The following is a 17279-nucleotide window of genomic DNA, read 5'->3' as shown; positions in this document are numbered from 1 at the left end:
ACAGTCCACCCCACTATACCTGGGCCTTGTGTGACAGTCCACGCCACTATATCTGGACTGTGTGGGACAGTCCACCCCACTATACCTGGGCCTTGTGTGACAGTCCATGCCACTTTATCTGGGCCTTGTGTGACAGTCCACGCCACTATATCTGGACTGTGTGGGACAGTCAACCCCACTGTACCAGGGCTGTGTGGGACATAGAGAATCTCACCCTCGTGTCTTTTGATATCAAATATATCAACACGAGTTGATAAAAGTGGAAAAATTCCGAGGCTTGCCGAGGATTTTTGCCACTTTTATCAATGAGTATTGATATATTTGATGTCAAAAGACACGAGGGTGAGATTTAATTTATCATCCAACATCATTCTTCCAACTTTTTCAATTTGTAGACAGTAATTAGCAGTGTCTTCAGTGTAAAAAGTACTGCTAACACCTTCAGTAGCAGAGCCATTAGTGATGTCATTTGATTGTGATGTCATAATGGTCTGCAAAGCATTTTGATGTCATTTCATTGCAGTGATATCTACAGTGTAGAGTACAGTCCACCCCACCATACCTGAGTTGTGTGGGACAGTCCACCCCACTATACCAGGGCTATGTGGGACAGTCCACCCCACTATACCTGGGCTGTGTGTGACAGTCCAATCCACTATACCTGGGCTGTGTGGGACACTCCACGCCACTATACCACTGTATGACATACCTTGGCCTTTCCTGGGGCCTTGAACCTTGGCCTTATACAGGATATACAGTAGGCCTGATCATGAAAGAATACAGAACAAGAAACATTTATATTTTTACAACATCATTTAATGTTCGTATACCGCATGGTTGTAACTGTGAAAAAAAATTTGAAGATATAAATTGCACCAATCAAATGTTAAAAGATTCACCTAGCTGGTCTCCTAGTGATGAACATGACACATTAATAAACGATAACACTTAGATGGAGAGAAAACTAACCATGGTCAACAAGGTACAGACCTCAATGAGCTGTGTATCTGCATAACATATGCAAATATATTCACTGTTTTAATTAGTTTAATTTAATGAAGTTGATGAAGTTTTATAAAGTCAAATATTTCATATCTTGTCTAAATTACAAATATCCCTCAAGTTGATACTGCCAGGAAGGCACTAAGGCAGTACCATGTGACCATGGCAGGTTTTTGCAGTGTTCAGTGTTATACCAAGTATACACCTGGGTCTAATAGCTTGAATAGAGGTCCTAACATGTGTACAATTGTACAGAAAATGTTACTGCATAGTGTCACAGCTGACTGATAAAGTTAGTCTCTAAGTAAAGTAAACTACGTTTTTAACGAACTGACTGAATTGACAAACTTATTTTTTAGCCCCGACCATTTGTTGTATATACGGTATGCTGTATGTATGCTTATAACGAACTACAGCTATTACAAACTAAAATTAGTGGTCCCCTCGACTTCGTTATAACGGTAGTTTACTGTACTGCTGTGAGATGTCACTTGAGCTCCTCTGCTATTGCAGCCATCTTAATGACGGGTCTCCAAGAATGGACTTCATAGTGTGCCCCGATTCACATCAGATGGGATGAAGAAAAAACACAATGTTGAAGAATGAATAATGACATTTACGTTTGCTAATGAAAAATACTTTTACCAAAAAGAGAGCTTTCTCTATATTATACCGCAGTACATAAGCAGTACAACTGTGATAATAGTCTAAAGTGTAAACAGCTATTGCACTGTTGTCAGACATTATGTCTCAGATAGTTCATGCATATCATTATGATAATGATTATTGTAGATTTTTTTTTTAAAACAATCTGAAGTATGTACACAACAACAAAAAATACAACAGAATCTTGACTCATCAGCGTAAACAGTTGAAGCAAAAATACTTTGAACACATTATTGAAACAAAAAACAATGTTGACATATTTACAAAATCAGAGCCAATACATTGGCTCTCACTGTCTCAAACACAGGGAAAACATGTTTATCCCACACCCAAAATCCCAGCAACAGATCCCCTGGATATAACATCACACAAGGTTAACCAAAGAAACCTGTGTTATATGTAAATAAAAGTTTGAGCCGCAGCAGCATCAACATGATTTTGTTGTTTGTTAGTTGCATAACACTGCACTCAGAAATAGTCCAGTTATATCATGGTGGCCTGTTAATAATCAAGTCTAAACCAGACAAATCCAGACTGTGCCCAAAACTTTGAAGTGTAGCCCAAACTTGAAGTCCGAAGATCTGGGTCAGACTTGATCTTCAGCAACCCATGCTTGTCGTAAGAGGTGACTAAGGGGATCGGTTGGTCAGACTTGTTGATGCATGTCATTGTATCCCAGTTGCGTAGATCGATGCTCATGTCAAACTCTGGATTGTTTGGTCCAGACTGCCGTCAAATATTGCCAAGTTTGGGGTGAACAAACAAAACAGACCAGAAAGGGTTTCTGCAATCTGTAGTAATGATATTTGAATGACTGACTCAAAAGAGAGGGCACTTCATCAACAAGGGATGTACCGACTTGGCTCCAGGTGCTGATGTTACTCATCAACTTACAAGGATTGTATGTGATACAGATGATGCTCCTGAGGAATCCACCATACTGTACCTGTTGCACCTCTCTGTCATTCTGTTACAGAAAATCATGAACTATCAGATTCTGACGTGTATCTCAATGTGTATGTCAACATGCATCTTCTAGTTAAGTGAACTTGTCGAACTAGGCTGGAATTATGGAGTTATATTTTGGCTGGACTAATGAGTCAATGCATTGTCCAATCAAAATCCTGAAGAGTGAAACTTGAGTCAGTTAACTCCCTTGCCTCTGGAAGCTGGTTAACATGCAATACTGAAACCCTCCCGGTATCATCCTCAATAATCGAGTGTATTAAATCTCCAGGATAAATACCCTGGGCCCATCACTGCCATGGGTCCTCGCCTGTTTCAGCAACCAGGAAAACATCTCTTCTAGCCAATAGTTTGTTTTACTTGATTAAATCTCAAGGGATTCCTCTGAGAGTTTGCATGTAGAACTAACCAAACAGGTGTTCAGTAGAAGCTATTTGATTAGTCGGTTAAATCAAGCTCACGATTGAGAGAAGTCCAGGGTCCCGTTCCATAAAGCGATCGTAGCTCTAAGACGATCGTAACTGCCATACTTTAACATTGACTTACGGCAGTCTTAGCGCTAAGATCTCTTTGTGGAACGGGGCCCTGGCCCAAGTTAGAGAGGGATGAAGATGGTGACATCTCTTCCTAAATGAAGCTTTGGTGATGAATAGGTCCAGGGTATTTGCCACAAAAGAATTAAGATTAAATACACTGGATAATTCAGACAGTCCAGACAACTGTACACAAATGATGGATGTTAAAGTTCAAGATGCCTGTTTGGTCTCTGGTGTAGCCCAGTCTTTGAACAGCCTGCGAATTGAGCGTAGCCCGACCACCATAGGACTCTGAAACGAACAAGAAGCATGTCTCATGTGCTATCAAACCGTCTCATGTACAACAAACTGTCTCAAGTACATTCTAATCCTTCTCTCAAATTGTGTCAGCTAAGGCTAAAACTATACATTTAAATTGAAAAGGAGCCCCGGGGAGATGGAGATCCTGAACCCTTGGAAAATCTAGACTTGCTTCATTTAGGGCTACAGCATTACAGTAAGGGCCGGGCAGAAGGGAAAATAATATGGTTCTGGGACTGTGAGACAGACTACCCTTTGCTATGCATATTGGTACTTGGTTCACAAGGCACAACATAGGCAATAATACATCACTGGGATACAACTAAAAATAACAAGTTGTTTATTACCAAACTTAATTCTTGTCAAATGTTCATTCAATGATATACCAAAATAAGATATCTGCGTGAAAAATCTCAAAGAACAATGAAGAACAAAGCAATGTTTATTTCAAAATAAAACATTGTTCTATCATGAACTCATTTTTTTAGATTCAAAAATGCGCTTGCAACTTTATGCCATAGTAAAGTGGACAACATTATTTTTTAGATGAAAGTATCTAGTGAGTTGTTCCCTGTAGGTGTAGCTGGGCAACACAGATGAACGCTATGGCCAAATGATCCCATTCAAAAGTGGGTGTAATATTACAATCGGTATTGGGAGAAAAGGTACAGATAATCATTACGAAATATGTGGAAAATACCAAATGTAACAACCCTGTTCAAAAAATGGACTACCCCGACATTGTTGTGGTCAGGCAGAGTTCAGGGAGTCAACATTATTTAAAAACAGGTTATATTTTTATAGCTTGTACATTTTAAGAACATCCTTAAAGAGGCTTTACAAAATGTTCATATCTCATATAAGAAATAAATTGAAACTAATAAACTATTCTTTTCATTTCTTAACTTGAGAAAGACAATCAATACCAGTTTGAAAACAATCTAAAATATCTGTATCGCTGCGGAAACTGCATCTAGTGTTGTGACAAGTCAACTTCAGAATCATGTATAGGGAGCAGTAGAGATACGGTAACCGCGGCGACATCTGCAAATCTCTTCAGCTGAATCCCAGTGAATCGGTGAGTTCTGTTTTTTTCAGGCTTTTTGCCACACACAGCAATATTTCAACCATATGACAGCAACCTGTAAATAATCAAGTCTGGACCAGATAATCCAGTCACTGATATTATGATGAGTAATGATCCACGCCAAAAGGGTCGGTGACACACATCCACCAAGTCACCGAGTCTGAGCACCCAATCCATTAAGTTGCCTTGTATGACATGGATAGGTTCATGGGGATCAATTCTAACTCAGAATCCCCTCTGGGTTTCAAAGAGCCAAGTATGGAATCTCACCTTTCTGATTGTTTTGGACAAGCTTTCTCTATCATTGGACAGGAGGCAAGGTGCAATGATGTTGAGATTCTGAACCCATCCTGGGATTTTCATACCCTCCTTCCTCTGCGGGGGGCCTGGGGATACACAGCTATCATCACTTGTGTCAGAACATTGAGAAGAGTTGAGCCCCGGACTATGTGTATTCTGTGACTTTGGCCCGGGACTCTGCTTAGAGTTAGGCTGTGAGTTGTTTCGAAACAGACTTGGGCTCGTCTGTGCAGTGGTGTTGCCTATTGATGATTGAGAACTGTTTCGAAACAGACTTGGGCTTGTCTGTGAAGCGGTGTTGCCTGCTGAGGATTGAGAATTGTCGTCCTGTTCATGCAAGGTGATCCACGGGCAGAATGTGCGATGTTCATCAGAGGGATCAAAACTGTCTTTCTTTTCCTGTAGACCAAGAAGACATCATCTATATTCTAACAGTGAGTGAGTTTGGTTTAACGCCACTTTGTATTTCATAAATTAAGTATTTCAGTAATATCACGGCAAGTCAGTTTGGTGAGAAAGCCAGAAGTTTAAACGTTTACCACATTGGTGAAATCCACAGCCATAAACAACCTGGAAACATAAGCAGGGCAAAACTGGGATTCAAACCAGTGATCATGAATTCCTGGCATGACTAAGGGACACAACTCAGCCCAGTGACTTGCATCAACTTAGACAACAGGTTGACATGAATAAAAGCAGTCCTGTTGTTATATTTGGGATAACACTTTCATAGTAAAGTACAGGTTCTAGAACTTTTTTGGATTGTGTTATGCCACATATATCATTTGTTACATTTGACCACTTTGTGCATTGTGTATTCATAATAAGCTTTTATTCAAGTCAGCCTTCAACACAATGATAACATCAAAGTTCAGAACCATTGTGATAACAATAATCATGAAAACATTGGATCTACCAGTGATAAAGAACTTAAAGATCAATGATTCAGGCAAATTACTTTAGTTTACTGATTTTATTATCATATTATAAAAATGACAATGCATTGAAAGAACCATCTTCCTGATGCAAGGGAGTTAACTGACTTTAAAACTCCAGTTTCCACCCTAGCCGAACTAGAATAAAATTTCTAGGCCCAATTGTAGCGCCACCAGTTACGAGTTCTTTGTCCCTCCTATTGACCAATCAGATTCTATCACTTCTATTTGCTTCAAACAAGATGGTGGTGCCCAGTCAAGACGATCTGATTGATAATCAAAATCTACTTTGTAATAAAACATGTCTTACTTTGCAAAGTGCATCAAATCAAGTGAGCACCTTCATTAAAAACATGAATAGATTTGGAAAATATTCGTTGATGCCGAGTTGGTGGTACACATGTTTTGCAAATCCTGCAACTGACCGATATTTGTGCGGCAGTTTTCAAAGAGGATGTCAATGTTTTGGTTGAACTATGGATTAACTCATTAGTCCAGCCAAAATATAACTCAATTTAGTTTGGTAAGGGTGGAAACTGGACTTTCATAGTCAGTTAACTCCCTTGCTAAGGGAAGATGTGAAAGAACAGAAAGGTAAAAGTTCTTATCAAGTATGCAAATTCTCTATGTATCGGTACATCTTTTACAATGAAAAATGTTTGTGTTTAGGAAAAGCTACTTTGAGCAATCGTTTTTCTAATCAAAGAGTATCACTATCAGGAGAAAAACGTTTTCACAATATACTTCTTTGATTTACAAACCAATTTCTGTTTCTTCAGGGGAGGATCGGAGTCTCCATTTTGGTCAGTGCCATTGCTGATCTTCACCTTGAAATTCCACAGTCCTGCATGCCTTTGACAATATTCACACACCAGGGTATCGTTATTACTGAAACGACAGACAATTTGGTCAAATTTTAGTAAAATCTAAATATTTTTTACTTTTGTAATACTTATCCTGCATTACCACTGTTATTTTCCTGACCTAGGAGACGGAGCTGTGATAGTTCCTGGCTACAGAAAACGTTGTGCTTACCAAATTGTGCGGCTTGCGCCCTAACAGCTACCCCACGTGACCGGAAGTGATGTGAAGAAGATATGTCTGTGAATTTGCTCCCCAGGTCAAGAACCAGACAGCATCCTCTGCTTATCTTTTTGACATATCCTTGGATAACCAACATGTTCTCTATCATGTAGAGTTTATTCTGGTGTACTAGGGTGGTCCAGATAGGCATACGAGTAGACTCCCTTAGGTTTTCCCACACTTTTTACAAAAAATTGCAGCAAATTAATAACGGTTCTTGCCAATGAAATTAAAACTTTGTGAATATTAGTTTTCTAAATGTGGAACAACTTCATTATTGTGAATAGAGATGGCTGCAGGTAGGCCCACATTTAGATACTGAATAGTTGTAGTATGTTGAGTGTGTTATGCATATCTTTAGTTGGTTTAGTGCTGATAATCAACTACTAAAATGTTGGCCCAGTTTCCCCCCTGTCATATATTGTGATGTAAACAACTGGGCCCACATTTGCAAACTACAAAGCTTCATTAGCATGATTAGAGCTGATAATAAATTTCTAAATGAAGGCCAACCTTTTTCCATCATACTGATTGCAGCAGGAGGGACCACATTTATTAATCCTGAAGCTTCATTAGGTTGGCTAACTGATAACCATTGTCTAAACTAGGGCCCACTTTCTTCCGCCACATATAGTTTACGAAAAGGTGGGCCCACATTTGTAAAACATGAAGCTTCATTCGATTGGTTTAGTGGGCCCACATTTGTAGTCTTATTGCATGGATATAGAACAACAGATATTATTCTTGTTTTGCTATATTCATGCAAAATGTCTGCAAATTATTAAGTGTCATGACCTCTACAATAGAATGAAGTTTGAACAGGGTCACCAGCTGATCACTCATTCGATAACACAATTTTCCGAAAATAGTTACAAAGCAAGAAACTTACTTTAAATTAAACTTCAAGAGACATTACCAACACAACACAACAATCTATTCATAAAAGTGGTTTGCCATATGAACAGGAAATTTATGTATAAATTTGGACGGAACTCGGACATGAGACAAAGCCAAAGATTAAGTTTTGTGATGTTTTGAGTTCTGCTGTAGTTTTTACATATTTCTACCTTCCAATCCAATTAAAAGTCAAGAAAATTACTTTATGTTAACAAAATAGTATATGGACGTTGTTCATATTTTCATAAAGAAGAAATGCCTTCAGTTCGAATGTGGGGCCACCTTGCACTTTCAATTAGGGAAGCAGAGTTAGCTCCCTTCTCGATCCATCAATATTGCCGTTTCGCCGATAATTTTATTGAAATCGAGGATGTATCATATCTAGGGCTGGGACGAGTATATATTTACTACCCGGGTACCCATCCCCACTTACCCCCTTAAAAAAGGGTACCCGCTGTAGGTCTGAAGAGATGGGTACAAAATGTCAGATTGGGAACTGTTTGACCAGGGCTACTTGCAAAAAAATGTATTTAGGTACACCATAAATGATCTGGTCATGCATACACTGAAGTTGACTAAAGCTTTTTCTTTATTCAAACATACAAACTCATATATAAGTCAGAAGGAATGCGTTCATAGTAAAAGAAAATGCAAACATTAGTGACTTGTAGTGTAACCATGGATGTGACTAACCACGGGTCCTAGGCAATTCAATATATTTCATCACCTGAATGGTAATGACAACTGGGCTGCAGTCAGCAATATTCCAGCTAAATGTAGTCATTAAGATTATGTCTTGACCAGGCAAACAACTGCCTGACAGCATGTTCAGTGATTTACACCATCTGGGAACAATGACAAACCATCATCAAGTCACACACCAACTGATCCCATTACAACAAGCACTTACTGCTCTGGATGCATGTGAGATTGGGCATTTTATTTTCCTACTGAACATTAAGATGCTCACCAGAGAGGTAATGTCAACTGTTTCCTGAGAAGTAAATGTTTAGCAGTTGTTCGTGAGGTTATTATAGCAATCTGGTCCTACTGAGAAAGCCTGGAAGTAGCAGGCAAAGCCAAAGATTGATGGTTGATTGTTTGTTGTTTAATGCCTCACTCAGCAAAATTCCAGCTATATGATGACGACCTCTAAAAATCAAATGTGGATCAGACAATCCAGTGATTGATATTACGAGCAACGATCCACGCCACAAAGCCCAGCCACCTGATCACTGGCCTCTTCTGACAAGCATAGGTTGCTGGGGGCCGATTCTAACACAGAATCCACACTGGTCCAAAGAAAACATAACCATCTTGCAGTGGCCTTGGTCATAAGAATGCATGATGCCTATGAAATAACATAACTGTCTCCAGTTTCTCACCTAATGGCCCAGCCAGTGACTGCCAGCGCTGCGGCCACCTTCGTCCCCTCTTCACTCGACTTGTCCAAGGAGAAAGTCAGTCGCCCACAGTGATATGTGTCAAAACCCTGCAACATTCAACTCAGTCTTACAATTACGATAACAATTATTGGCAATGTTGCCGTTGTTCGCTATCTACAGATCTGGACCTTTTCCGTCAGGCAACTCAAGTAAAGAAATATTTGATGAAAATACTGCTTCTAATTGGAAGATAACTTTATTTGGTTTCAGACTTTGGAATGTTTTTGAGTATAGTAATTATTATATCTGGAAATTTCACTTGGAACTGACACACACTCCCCATTAATGCTGCTGTATTGACTGTTTTTCAAGTTCTGAAGAAAGTGGTTAACTATTGTGTCATCCATCCACCCTGCAAATGAATCCAGGGCCCACTTGCACAAAGCTATTTTAGTGTAAAGATGATCGTAACTCCCATACCTTAACACAGGCTTACGATAGCCTTAGCACTAAGGTCCCTTTGTGCAAGTGGGCCCAGGACACCAGATCATTTGGAGCTACAGAGCATCTATTCACGTCATCAATCACATTGGGTATTGATGGTTTTCTTTGGGTGTTCAATTTGTCCCTTCGGTCCAGTCTATTGGGCATTGTTAAACTAAGGAGTTAACTCTTTTGCTAAAATGATTCAGTTTAAACTTCTATTTCAGGTGACTTCTAATTTGCATCTGTTCAAGTGTGTCCCAGCTCACAACAGCAAAATACATGTCTCCATTAAAACAAGAGTTTGCCACTAACGAGGCTATATCCCCTGCCCCTGTTGCAGAATTTATGACATAATTAAATCTAAACAAACCCTAACCTTTTTTAACCGAGGTAGAACTTGTCATGGAAATTGTGAAAAAAAAGATGAGTTTGGAACCTAACTCCATCTTGTTGCCATGGAAACGTAAAAAAATAAAAATTTCAAAAATTTCTCAATAGCAAAAGGCACCAGTTCAGCATGTACCTGACAGACCTGCAAAGTTTGATGAAAAAATATTGAACGGTTTATGAGTTATGCTCCGGAAAACGAAACCCTACCCTCACAGAACCTAAGTCCATCTTATTGCCATGGAAACGCAAAAAATAAAAATTTCTAAAATTTCTCAAGAGCAAAAGGCACCAGTTCAGGATGTACCTGACCCACCTGCAAAGTTTGATGAAAAAATATTGAACGGTTTATGAGTTGTGCTCCGGAAACAAAACTTCATTGGGCAGGGGATATAGAAATGGGCTCCGTCAAATTTTAGAAATATTTTATTTTTTTTAATAAACAGGATGTAGTTCTTTTGTGCACAGTTCACTACATTTAAGTTCATGTACATGTTATGCCAGAATTCAATCATTAACAAAAGATCAGAAAAACAACACAGGCATACAGTCATAACAAGATATTACATGTTGTTTTTTACAAGCATATTTGTATGCAGGCAACTTGAAATCAATTCGGTAATGGTGAAGTGATTTGTGTATTTCACCCAAATATGCAAATTCTGTGTGTACAACTTACAAACTTGGCCAGACTGTCGTAGTTGATGTCTGGTAATGTTTCCCTGGCCTCCTTCAGCCTCTTGTACCGGGTCTGGAAGTCACACCTCACCTCCTCTGGGTCAAAGTGGGGAACATGCATGTACCAGTCTGAAACACACCTACAGCATCACAGTTACCATGGCAACCTGCATGTACCAGTCAGAAACATAGACATACAGTATCAGTTACCATGGCAACCTGAAACACAGACATACAGCTTCAGTTACCATGGAAACATGCAAGTGCTAGTCTGAAACACACACATACAGCATCAGTTACCATGGAAACCTGCACATACCAGTCTGAAACACACACACATACACCATCACAGTTACCGTGGCAACCTGCATGTACCAGTCTGAAATACAGGCATACATCATCACAGTTACACTGGCAACCTGCACGTACCAGTCTGAAACATGGCAATATACCTGTATGATCAAGCCAATCAACTCACATAGTTTCCATGGTAACCTGCAAGCAAATGTCTGAAAGACCACAATTGGCATTCTAAACACAATTATTTGTACAAGGAGAAAAATAATTTATTTTATCTATAAGCATGATAAGTATAAAACATCAAAGTTAGTTAGTCCTTATGTTCTAATAAATGCATACTTTTCCTCCATGATAATGCAAGGAATATAATGAGTGAGTATGGTTTTACACCGCTTTTAGAAAATATTCCAGGAATATTCTGGTGGGGGACACCAGAAATGGGCTTCACATATTGTACCCATGTGAACCCAGGCCTTCGGTGTGACGTGTAAATGCTTTAACCACTAGGCTACCCCACCACCCCTAGGAGTGTGTGTATGACCAGTAGTCCGACAGATCACCTGGAGCAGGGTTGGTTGACCAGGAACAGATCTTCTCATGACTGGCACAGACAGACTTCTTCAGCTTCACCCAGGCTTCCTTATCTGGAACACAAGCATCATGACATGACTATGTATAGGGGAAACCATTTCTCCCCGGGATTACCAGCGATTGTAAACCCTGACATGAGGTGACATACCGAGGGGGCCGTAGGCCGTAGGCCCCGAGGATTGTCACCGAATGTCAGGGTTTACAATCGCTGGAAATCCTGGGGAGAAATGGTTTGTTCAACTTATAAGCCGACTCATCGCATAGACGTTTTTAATTAAATAACTGTAATAAAAACTCTCAAATGTATAACCTGTATTGGAGATGAAATATCGCCTGCAGTCGTGCACTCCGTTCAATGAAACCGGTGACCTCAGCACGTGGATTTCGCAACAGTGCGAAATCCGCACGTGCATCTCGCAATGGCACGAAATCTGCACGTGCGTCTCGTAGGCTGTTCGTAGTTTTGGTTCTATCAAATCCACGCAAATAGGATATGATGACATGCATCAACCAAAGCGAGTCCAAACACCTGAATCTGTTAGCCACCTCTTACAACAAGCACAGTTGCCTCTTACAACAAGCACAGTTGCCTCTTACAGCAAGCACAGTTGCCTCTTACAGCAAGCACAGTTGCCTCTTACAACAAGCACAGTTGCCTCTTACAGCAAGCACAGTTGCCTCTTACAGCAAGCACAGTTGCCTCTTACAGCAAGCACAGTTGCCTCTTACAGCAAGCATGGGACTGATGCAATAAGGTGAAACCATATAATGAAACTCCAATGCACCATGGGGGTTCGATCCCCAGCCGCGTCATACCAAAAGACGTTAAAAGATGGTACTTGTTGTTACCCTGTCTGGCGCTCGACATTAAGGGGCTAAAACAAGGACTGGTCGGCTCGGAGTCAGTATACTGTGTCTGAGTGGGGTATTCATGTTAAACTGCTGCATGGTATCTCAGTGAGCTAGCACTATAAATCAGCATCAGTCCGGACTAGTACAAGCAGCCACAGACACATGCGTGCATGCACGTCGCTATATAAGTGCAATCATCTTGGACGCGACGTTAAACCCAATTTCACCTCACCTCACCTCACAAATGCACCGTGATACGTTGCCTTGGATACATTACCCGATACGTGACAAATATACATAATTTTGACTTTCTTAACGAAAGAATAACACTCTATTGCTACACGGGCTATGTGCTCTTAATAAACGTTCACCAGCCGTCAACTTTACATCTGACTTTTTAGTGGTTCGTGTTCACTCAACTGCCAATCACAAGGCTTTAAAGATAGGGCACTTTACACACAAGCTAAACATTGCATACGGGCATAAATGTGGGACAGATATGAGAAGATTGCGATCATAAAGATTAAGTTATTTAATTTTTATTGTTTAATTCATATAAACATTTCGTTATATATATCAGCATAGAGAGATACATATTGCTTCGGCCTTCCGTCTTGTTGCACCTGAATAGTGAGTGTGTGAGTTGGGTTTTTAATGCTGCTTTTAACAGTATTCCAGTTATATCGTGGCATGTCAGCTTAATGTGGGAGAAAAGCCCAAAGTGATGCAGGTCTCTGACGTTTACCACTTCAATGAAACCAACAAGCACGGGTATGGTGCTGACAAACCTAGAAACATAATCAGGGCAAACCGGGATTCGAACCCACAATCATAGGTTTCTGGTGTGCCCAAGGGACACATCTCTACACAGCGAATCGTGTGCACCTGAATAAGTGAGTGAGTATAAGGTTCTACACAGTTATTAGCAGCACTGCGGTCAAAACCAAGAATAGACATGACACCATGTGGGGAATAAAACCTGGGTCGCCTGTATGATAAGGCAATGCTAAAACCACTTGGCTACCCAGCATATACCATTTCCAAGACTGATGTAACGATAAAACTGAACATTGAAGATGCATATTGGGTGTTATAGGTTGTGCTTGTTCTCCACAAACTGTGAAATTTTCTTCTTTTAATCTTGACTGAAACTAAAGACCTAAACCTGAGATCTGAATAATTTGTTGTCATCATTGATTTAAAGGTAAATGCAAAAGTTGCAGTTACCATGGTTACCATGGTTACAGATTCAGACAAAAGATATTAATGCACTAAATAATCAAATAAAGGACAAGCTATGATACAGCTCACTTTAGTTTGTGTAAGTTTTAAGTGGCCCCCTATTTCTAATTTTGAGAGCGCCCTGGGCGCTTATTACATCGAATATGGTAAATTGCTTTAATCCACAATACTCACATGCAACCTGGTCGGTGTTGTCAGGCAGCTTCCCACACAGGAAGGACTTACAGCTGACACACCGCAGCATGTCCATCTCCGTGTTCTCCCAGCCATACTGAGCACATACCAAGGGGGACAACTCTCCTGGTTTAGCAAACCAGGTCAGAGGCTAGTTGTAGGTTAAGGACAAATTATGTGGGCATAATAAGCTATTCTAGTCCTGAACACTCTGTGTAAGTTACTCATGTAACATGGTCATGAAATATATGTAGGACTCAGATCTATGGTGGGACTCTACTCTGTGGTGTATTCTGAGATCCATGGCAGATTCCCATTGTTAAATGCTGTCATGTTTGCAATGATCTCTTTTCCATGAATGGACAATCACTCAAATGACATCATGCTTGATATGATGTCACAACACCTTGCTTGTGATGACGTCATGTAAGTTCAACGTCTATTACTGATACTGGTGATAGACACTGCGATCAGTCGGAAACGATGGCGCTGGACACCACAGAAAATGAAAGGTTTCTTATGACAGATCCATGCCGGCAGAGGAATGAGGGGTTTCTAAAGACCCTAACGCCGAATCAGTTTCAAATGATTTTTCAAACAAAGAAATTTCTTGTGTAAAGGCTCTGAATCCTGCATTGGGGAACCGTGAAAATATTCAGGATTTTATCAGCTCCGGCTAATGTGAGGATGGTGCGGAGTACAAACAGTTTCTACAATAAAACTTTGGTGAACGTTTTTAAGAAAGGTATCGATATGCAATAACTGCACCGATGATGCTATGCCAATGGAAAAACCATAAGAATGACCCAGAAAAATCACAATTTTGATCATTGAAAGTCTACTGCTATATATATGAATCTATACAACATGTAGCGCTGTAGAAATTATCAATTATTAATATCATATGATAATCTGCCATAGATCTGAGTATACGCCAATACCCACATTATTTGAGGAATCTGCCATAGATCTGAGAATCCGCCATAGATCTGAGTCCTTCATCAGGCCTCAAAATTTGAATTTTCACCAAGTAGCCATATGGCAACAAGTACTTTTTTTACAGTTAGCCAGTGGTAAAATCAAGAAGTCAAGCCAATATTGATCTTTATCAAATAACTATTATAATATGTACAAGTTACAGCACTAGTCTTGAAATTGTATCTTAATGGAAATGTCCTCACTTATTCAATGAGCATTGTGAACTAAAATAAAGTACTTCAATTAATTTTTATGTATTTTGGTTCACTGTCGACTTTAGATGGAATTACTTGCGAGTACGTGTTTTCCAATATCAGCTGTTATTTATTTTTGTGTCTACAGATGTGTAGCAATAGAATTTAGTCGCCACAAGATATTTTTCTAGGTAGTCATTTTCTGAATTTTAGACAATAGACAAACTGAAATTTAGGTCGCATTCGCTACTGTTTTAGTCGCAACTTTGAGGCATGTACATACATATGTATTAAAATAGAACCGTTACCTACACCATGTCCATATACAGTTGTATGTCTCAAATATATTTCTATCAACAACAAACCATTGTGACTTTATCATGTTTATTAATTTAATTTATTGCAATGAAATGATAAAATTATAAACTATCCATCATAAAATGGATGCACAATGTTCCTGATTTTTGTTTGTGTATGTGTGAATGAGTGCATGTGTATGTGTTGTCTAATGCTGCACACAGCAATATTCCAGCTATATGGCAGCATTTATTCACCTGATGAAGGAGTAAGTATATACTCTGAAACATTGTGTTTCTCATAATAAAGAAATTGTAATCCATAAATTCTCTTCCTTATGTGTATCACTACTAAATTAGGCAAACTTGCAGCTCACGCACTTTGTTGTCAATGTGCAAAAGCCAATGAGAAATGCCAACAATAACAAATTCACAAACTACAACCCTCCTTGACTAGGCGCCATCTTCAGTTATGCACAAATGTCCATAAGACAAGCAAGAAACGACTTGATCAGATTGTTTCATAGGCAGAGACGCTGCAGTCTTCAAATGAAAATATTTACACTACTGATGATGGCAAATGACAAGAGCGGAAGAGCTGCTTCCCTTGAATTGAGAAATTGATTGATATTTTGGAGTTGATGGCAATTATTAAAAAGTAAAATAATAATTTTTCAGCCATTATTTTTTGTCAAATCTATGAAAAATCATTGTGGTGGATCAGTATTACAAGAAAACCCATTGGTCTGGCCTTACTTCAAAGGATACAGAAAATGTGGCTACTCTGGCAAAGAAGGCATCCCTGCTTCTCAAATTAGGACTACTTTCTTGCTTCTTCTCTGTGACCTTATTTTCCTTTTTGGGCTGTGGTATTGTTCCAGATGCAGTAGCTGTAGTTTCTGACCCGCTTCTAAAGGACAAAAGCGAAATTACAAAAGAGTAAAAGTGTCCTCTATGTACATCATTCCAACACATGATGTATGTCGATAAAAGTACATGATATTTATATTCATAAACAATTGATACAAGTTATTTCTTCCTTAGGGGAACAAGACCTTGTCAAAATGTACCTGGTGCTGGTTGACGCCACTGAGTCCACTGAGATCCCATGCCACAGTTTAACATATATACCCCACTCAGACACATTAACAGACTCAGAGCCAATCAGTCACTGTTTTATCCTTCACATAAAACATTTTATCTTGTCACATTATAATAGAAATCAACCCAATTTATTTCCAGGGACAGAAAAAAGTTCATTGGCTCACAGTTTCAAAAACACAGAATTTAAAAAAAACAATAGCAACGGGTCTGTGGCCAGTAGGAACTTGAACGAGAATTGAAGTGATGTGTTGTTGTGAGCGTAAATATGTTCCCACTGAACTGTTTTGTTTGAAGCCATATACCAGGAGTTTTGTACCAGTTGAATTTTTTCCTGGGTATATATTCTATAGGAAGAAAACTCCTGGTAATATTATAGCTTCCACCAGAACAAATGTTCTGCATGGACACATTTACGTTTACATTTTACACACTACGTTCGTGTTAGCTAATTAGTATAGCCCCAGCTATAGCTTCAAGCTGACAGCGCCAGTTCGATCCTCTTCTACAACTGCGGCGCTAATTGGAATGCGAAAAAGTACCCTCGTGCCCTGCACTGAAATAAAACATAAAGTCCCAACATCACAGGTGTCACGTTGTGTCTTGTGATCAAAAATTTTCGACATTTTTTGGGAACCTGCATCATTACAGTTGACCATAATACCATAGACGTCTCACATCACGTACTCATTGTCGTTTCCTTTTTTCGTTCCATCGCTCAAAAACGATGAAAGAATTTTTCGAACCCGCTCCGGCGTTACAGGACATGCATTGGCAGCCATGATGTTTATGACAGGAAGTGAATTTACTTACTTCCTTAACAGTTATGAGGTGTTTTCATTG

The 17279-nt window shown here is 39.4% G+C and overlaps 1 protein-coding gene across 1 annotated transcript; it reads right to left on the bottom strand.

Annotated features, from left to right (window-relative positions):
• Nucleotides 1-826: 826 nt before the first annotated feature.
• LOC139444961 (zinc finger C3HC-type protein 1-like) lies at nucleotides 827-17218 on the bottom strand. Its single transcript, XM_071225991.1, has 9 exons — nucleotides 17124-17218; nucleotides 16104-16245; nucleotides 13868-14018; nucleotides 11569-11652; nucleotides 10710-10837; nucleotides 9158-9264; nucleotides 6554-6680; nucleotides 4828-5256; nucleotides 827-3461 (listed from the first exon to the last, which is right to left on the bottom strand). The coding sequence occupies exons 1-9, from the start codon at nucleotides 17216-17218 to the stop codon at nucleotides 3381-3383; spliced, it is 1344 nt and encodes a 447-aa protein (XP_071082092.1). The 3' UTR covers nucleotides 827-3380.
• Between the last annotated feature and the right edge of the window lie 61 nt (nucleotides 17219-17279).

This window comes from Haliotis cracherodii, unplaced genomic scaffold, assembly GCF_022045235.1.
Source record: "Haliotis cracherodii isolate W230 unplaced genomic scaffold, xgHalCrac1.p SCAF_6, whole genome shotgun sequence".
NCBI lineage: Eukaryota > Metazoa > Mollusca > Gastropoda > Lepetellida > Haliotidae > Haliotis > Haliotis cracherodii.
This window is presented reverse-complemented; position numbering and strand designations above follow the sequence as displayed.

Excerpts from the sequence above, each read along its gene's own strand:
- LOC139444961 (XM_071225991.1), bottom strand. The coding sequence starts at position 17,218 with ATGGCTGCCAATGCATGTCCTGTAACGCCGGAGCGGGTTCGAAAAATT. Across the intron at positions 6,681-9,157 it reads GTCACTGGCTGGGCCATTAG|TAATAACGATACCCTGGTGT; the intron begins GTGAGAAACTGG and ends CTGTCGTTTCAG. Across the intron at positions 5,257-6,553 it reads CCCTGAAGAAACAGAAATTG|GAAAAGAAAGACAGTTTTGA; the intron begins GTTTGTAAATCA and ends CTTGGTCTACAG.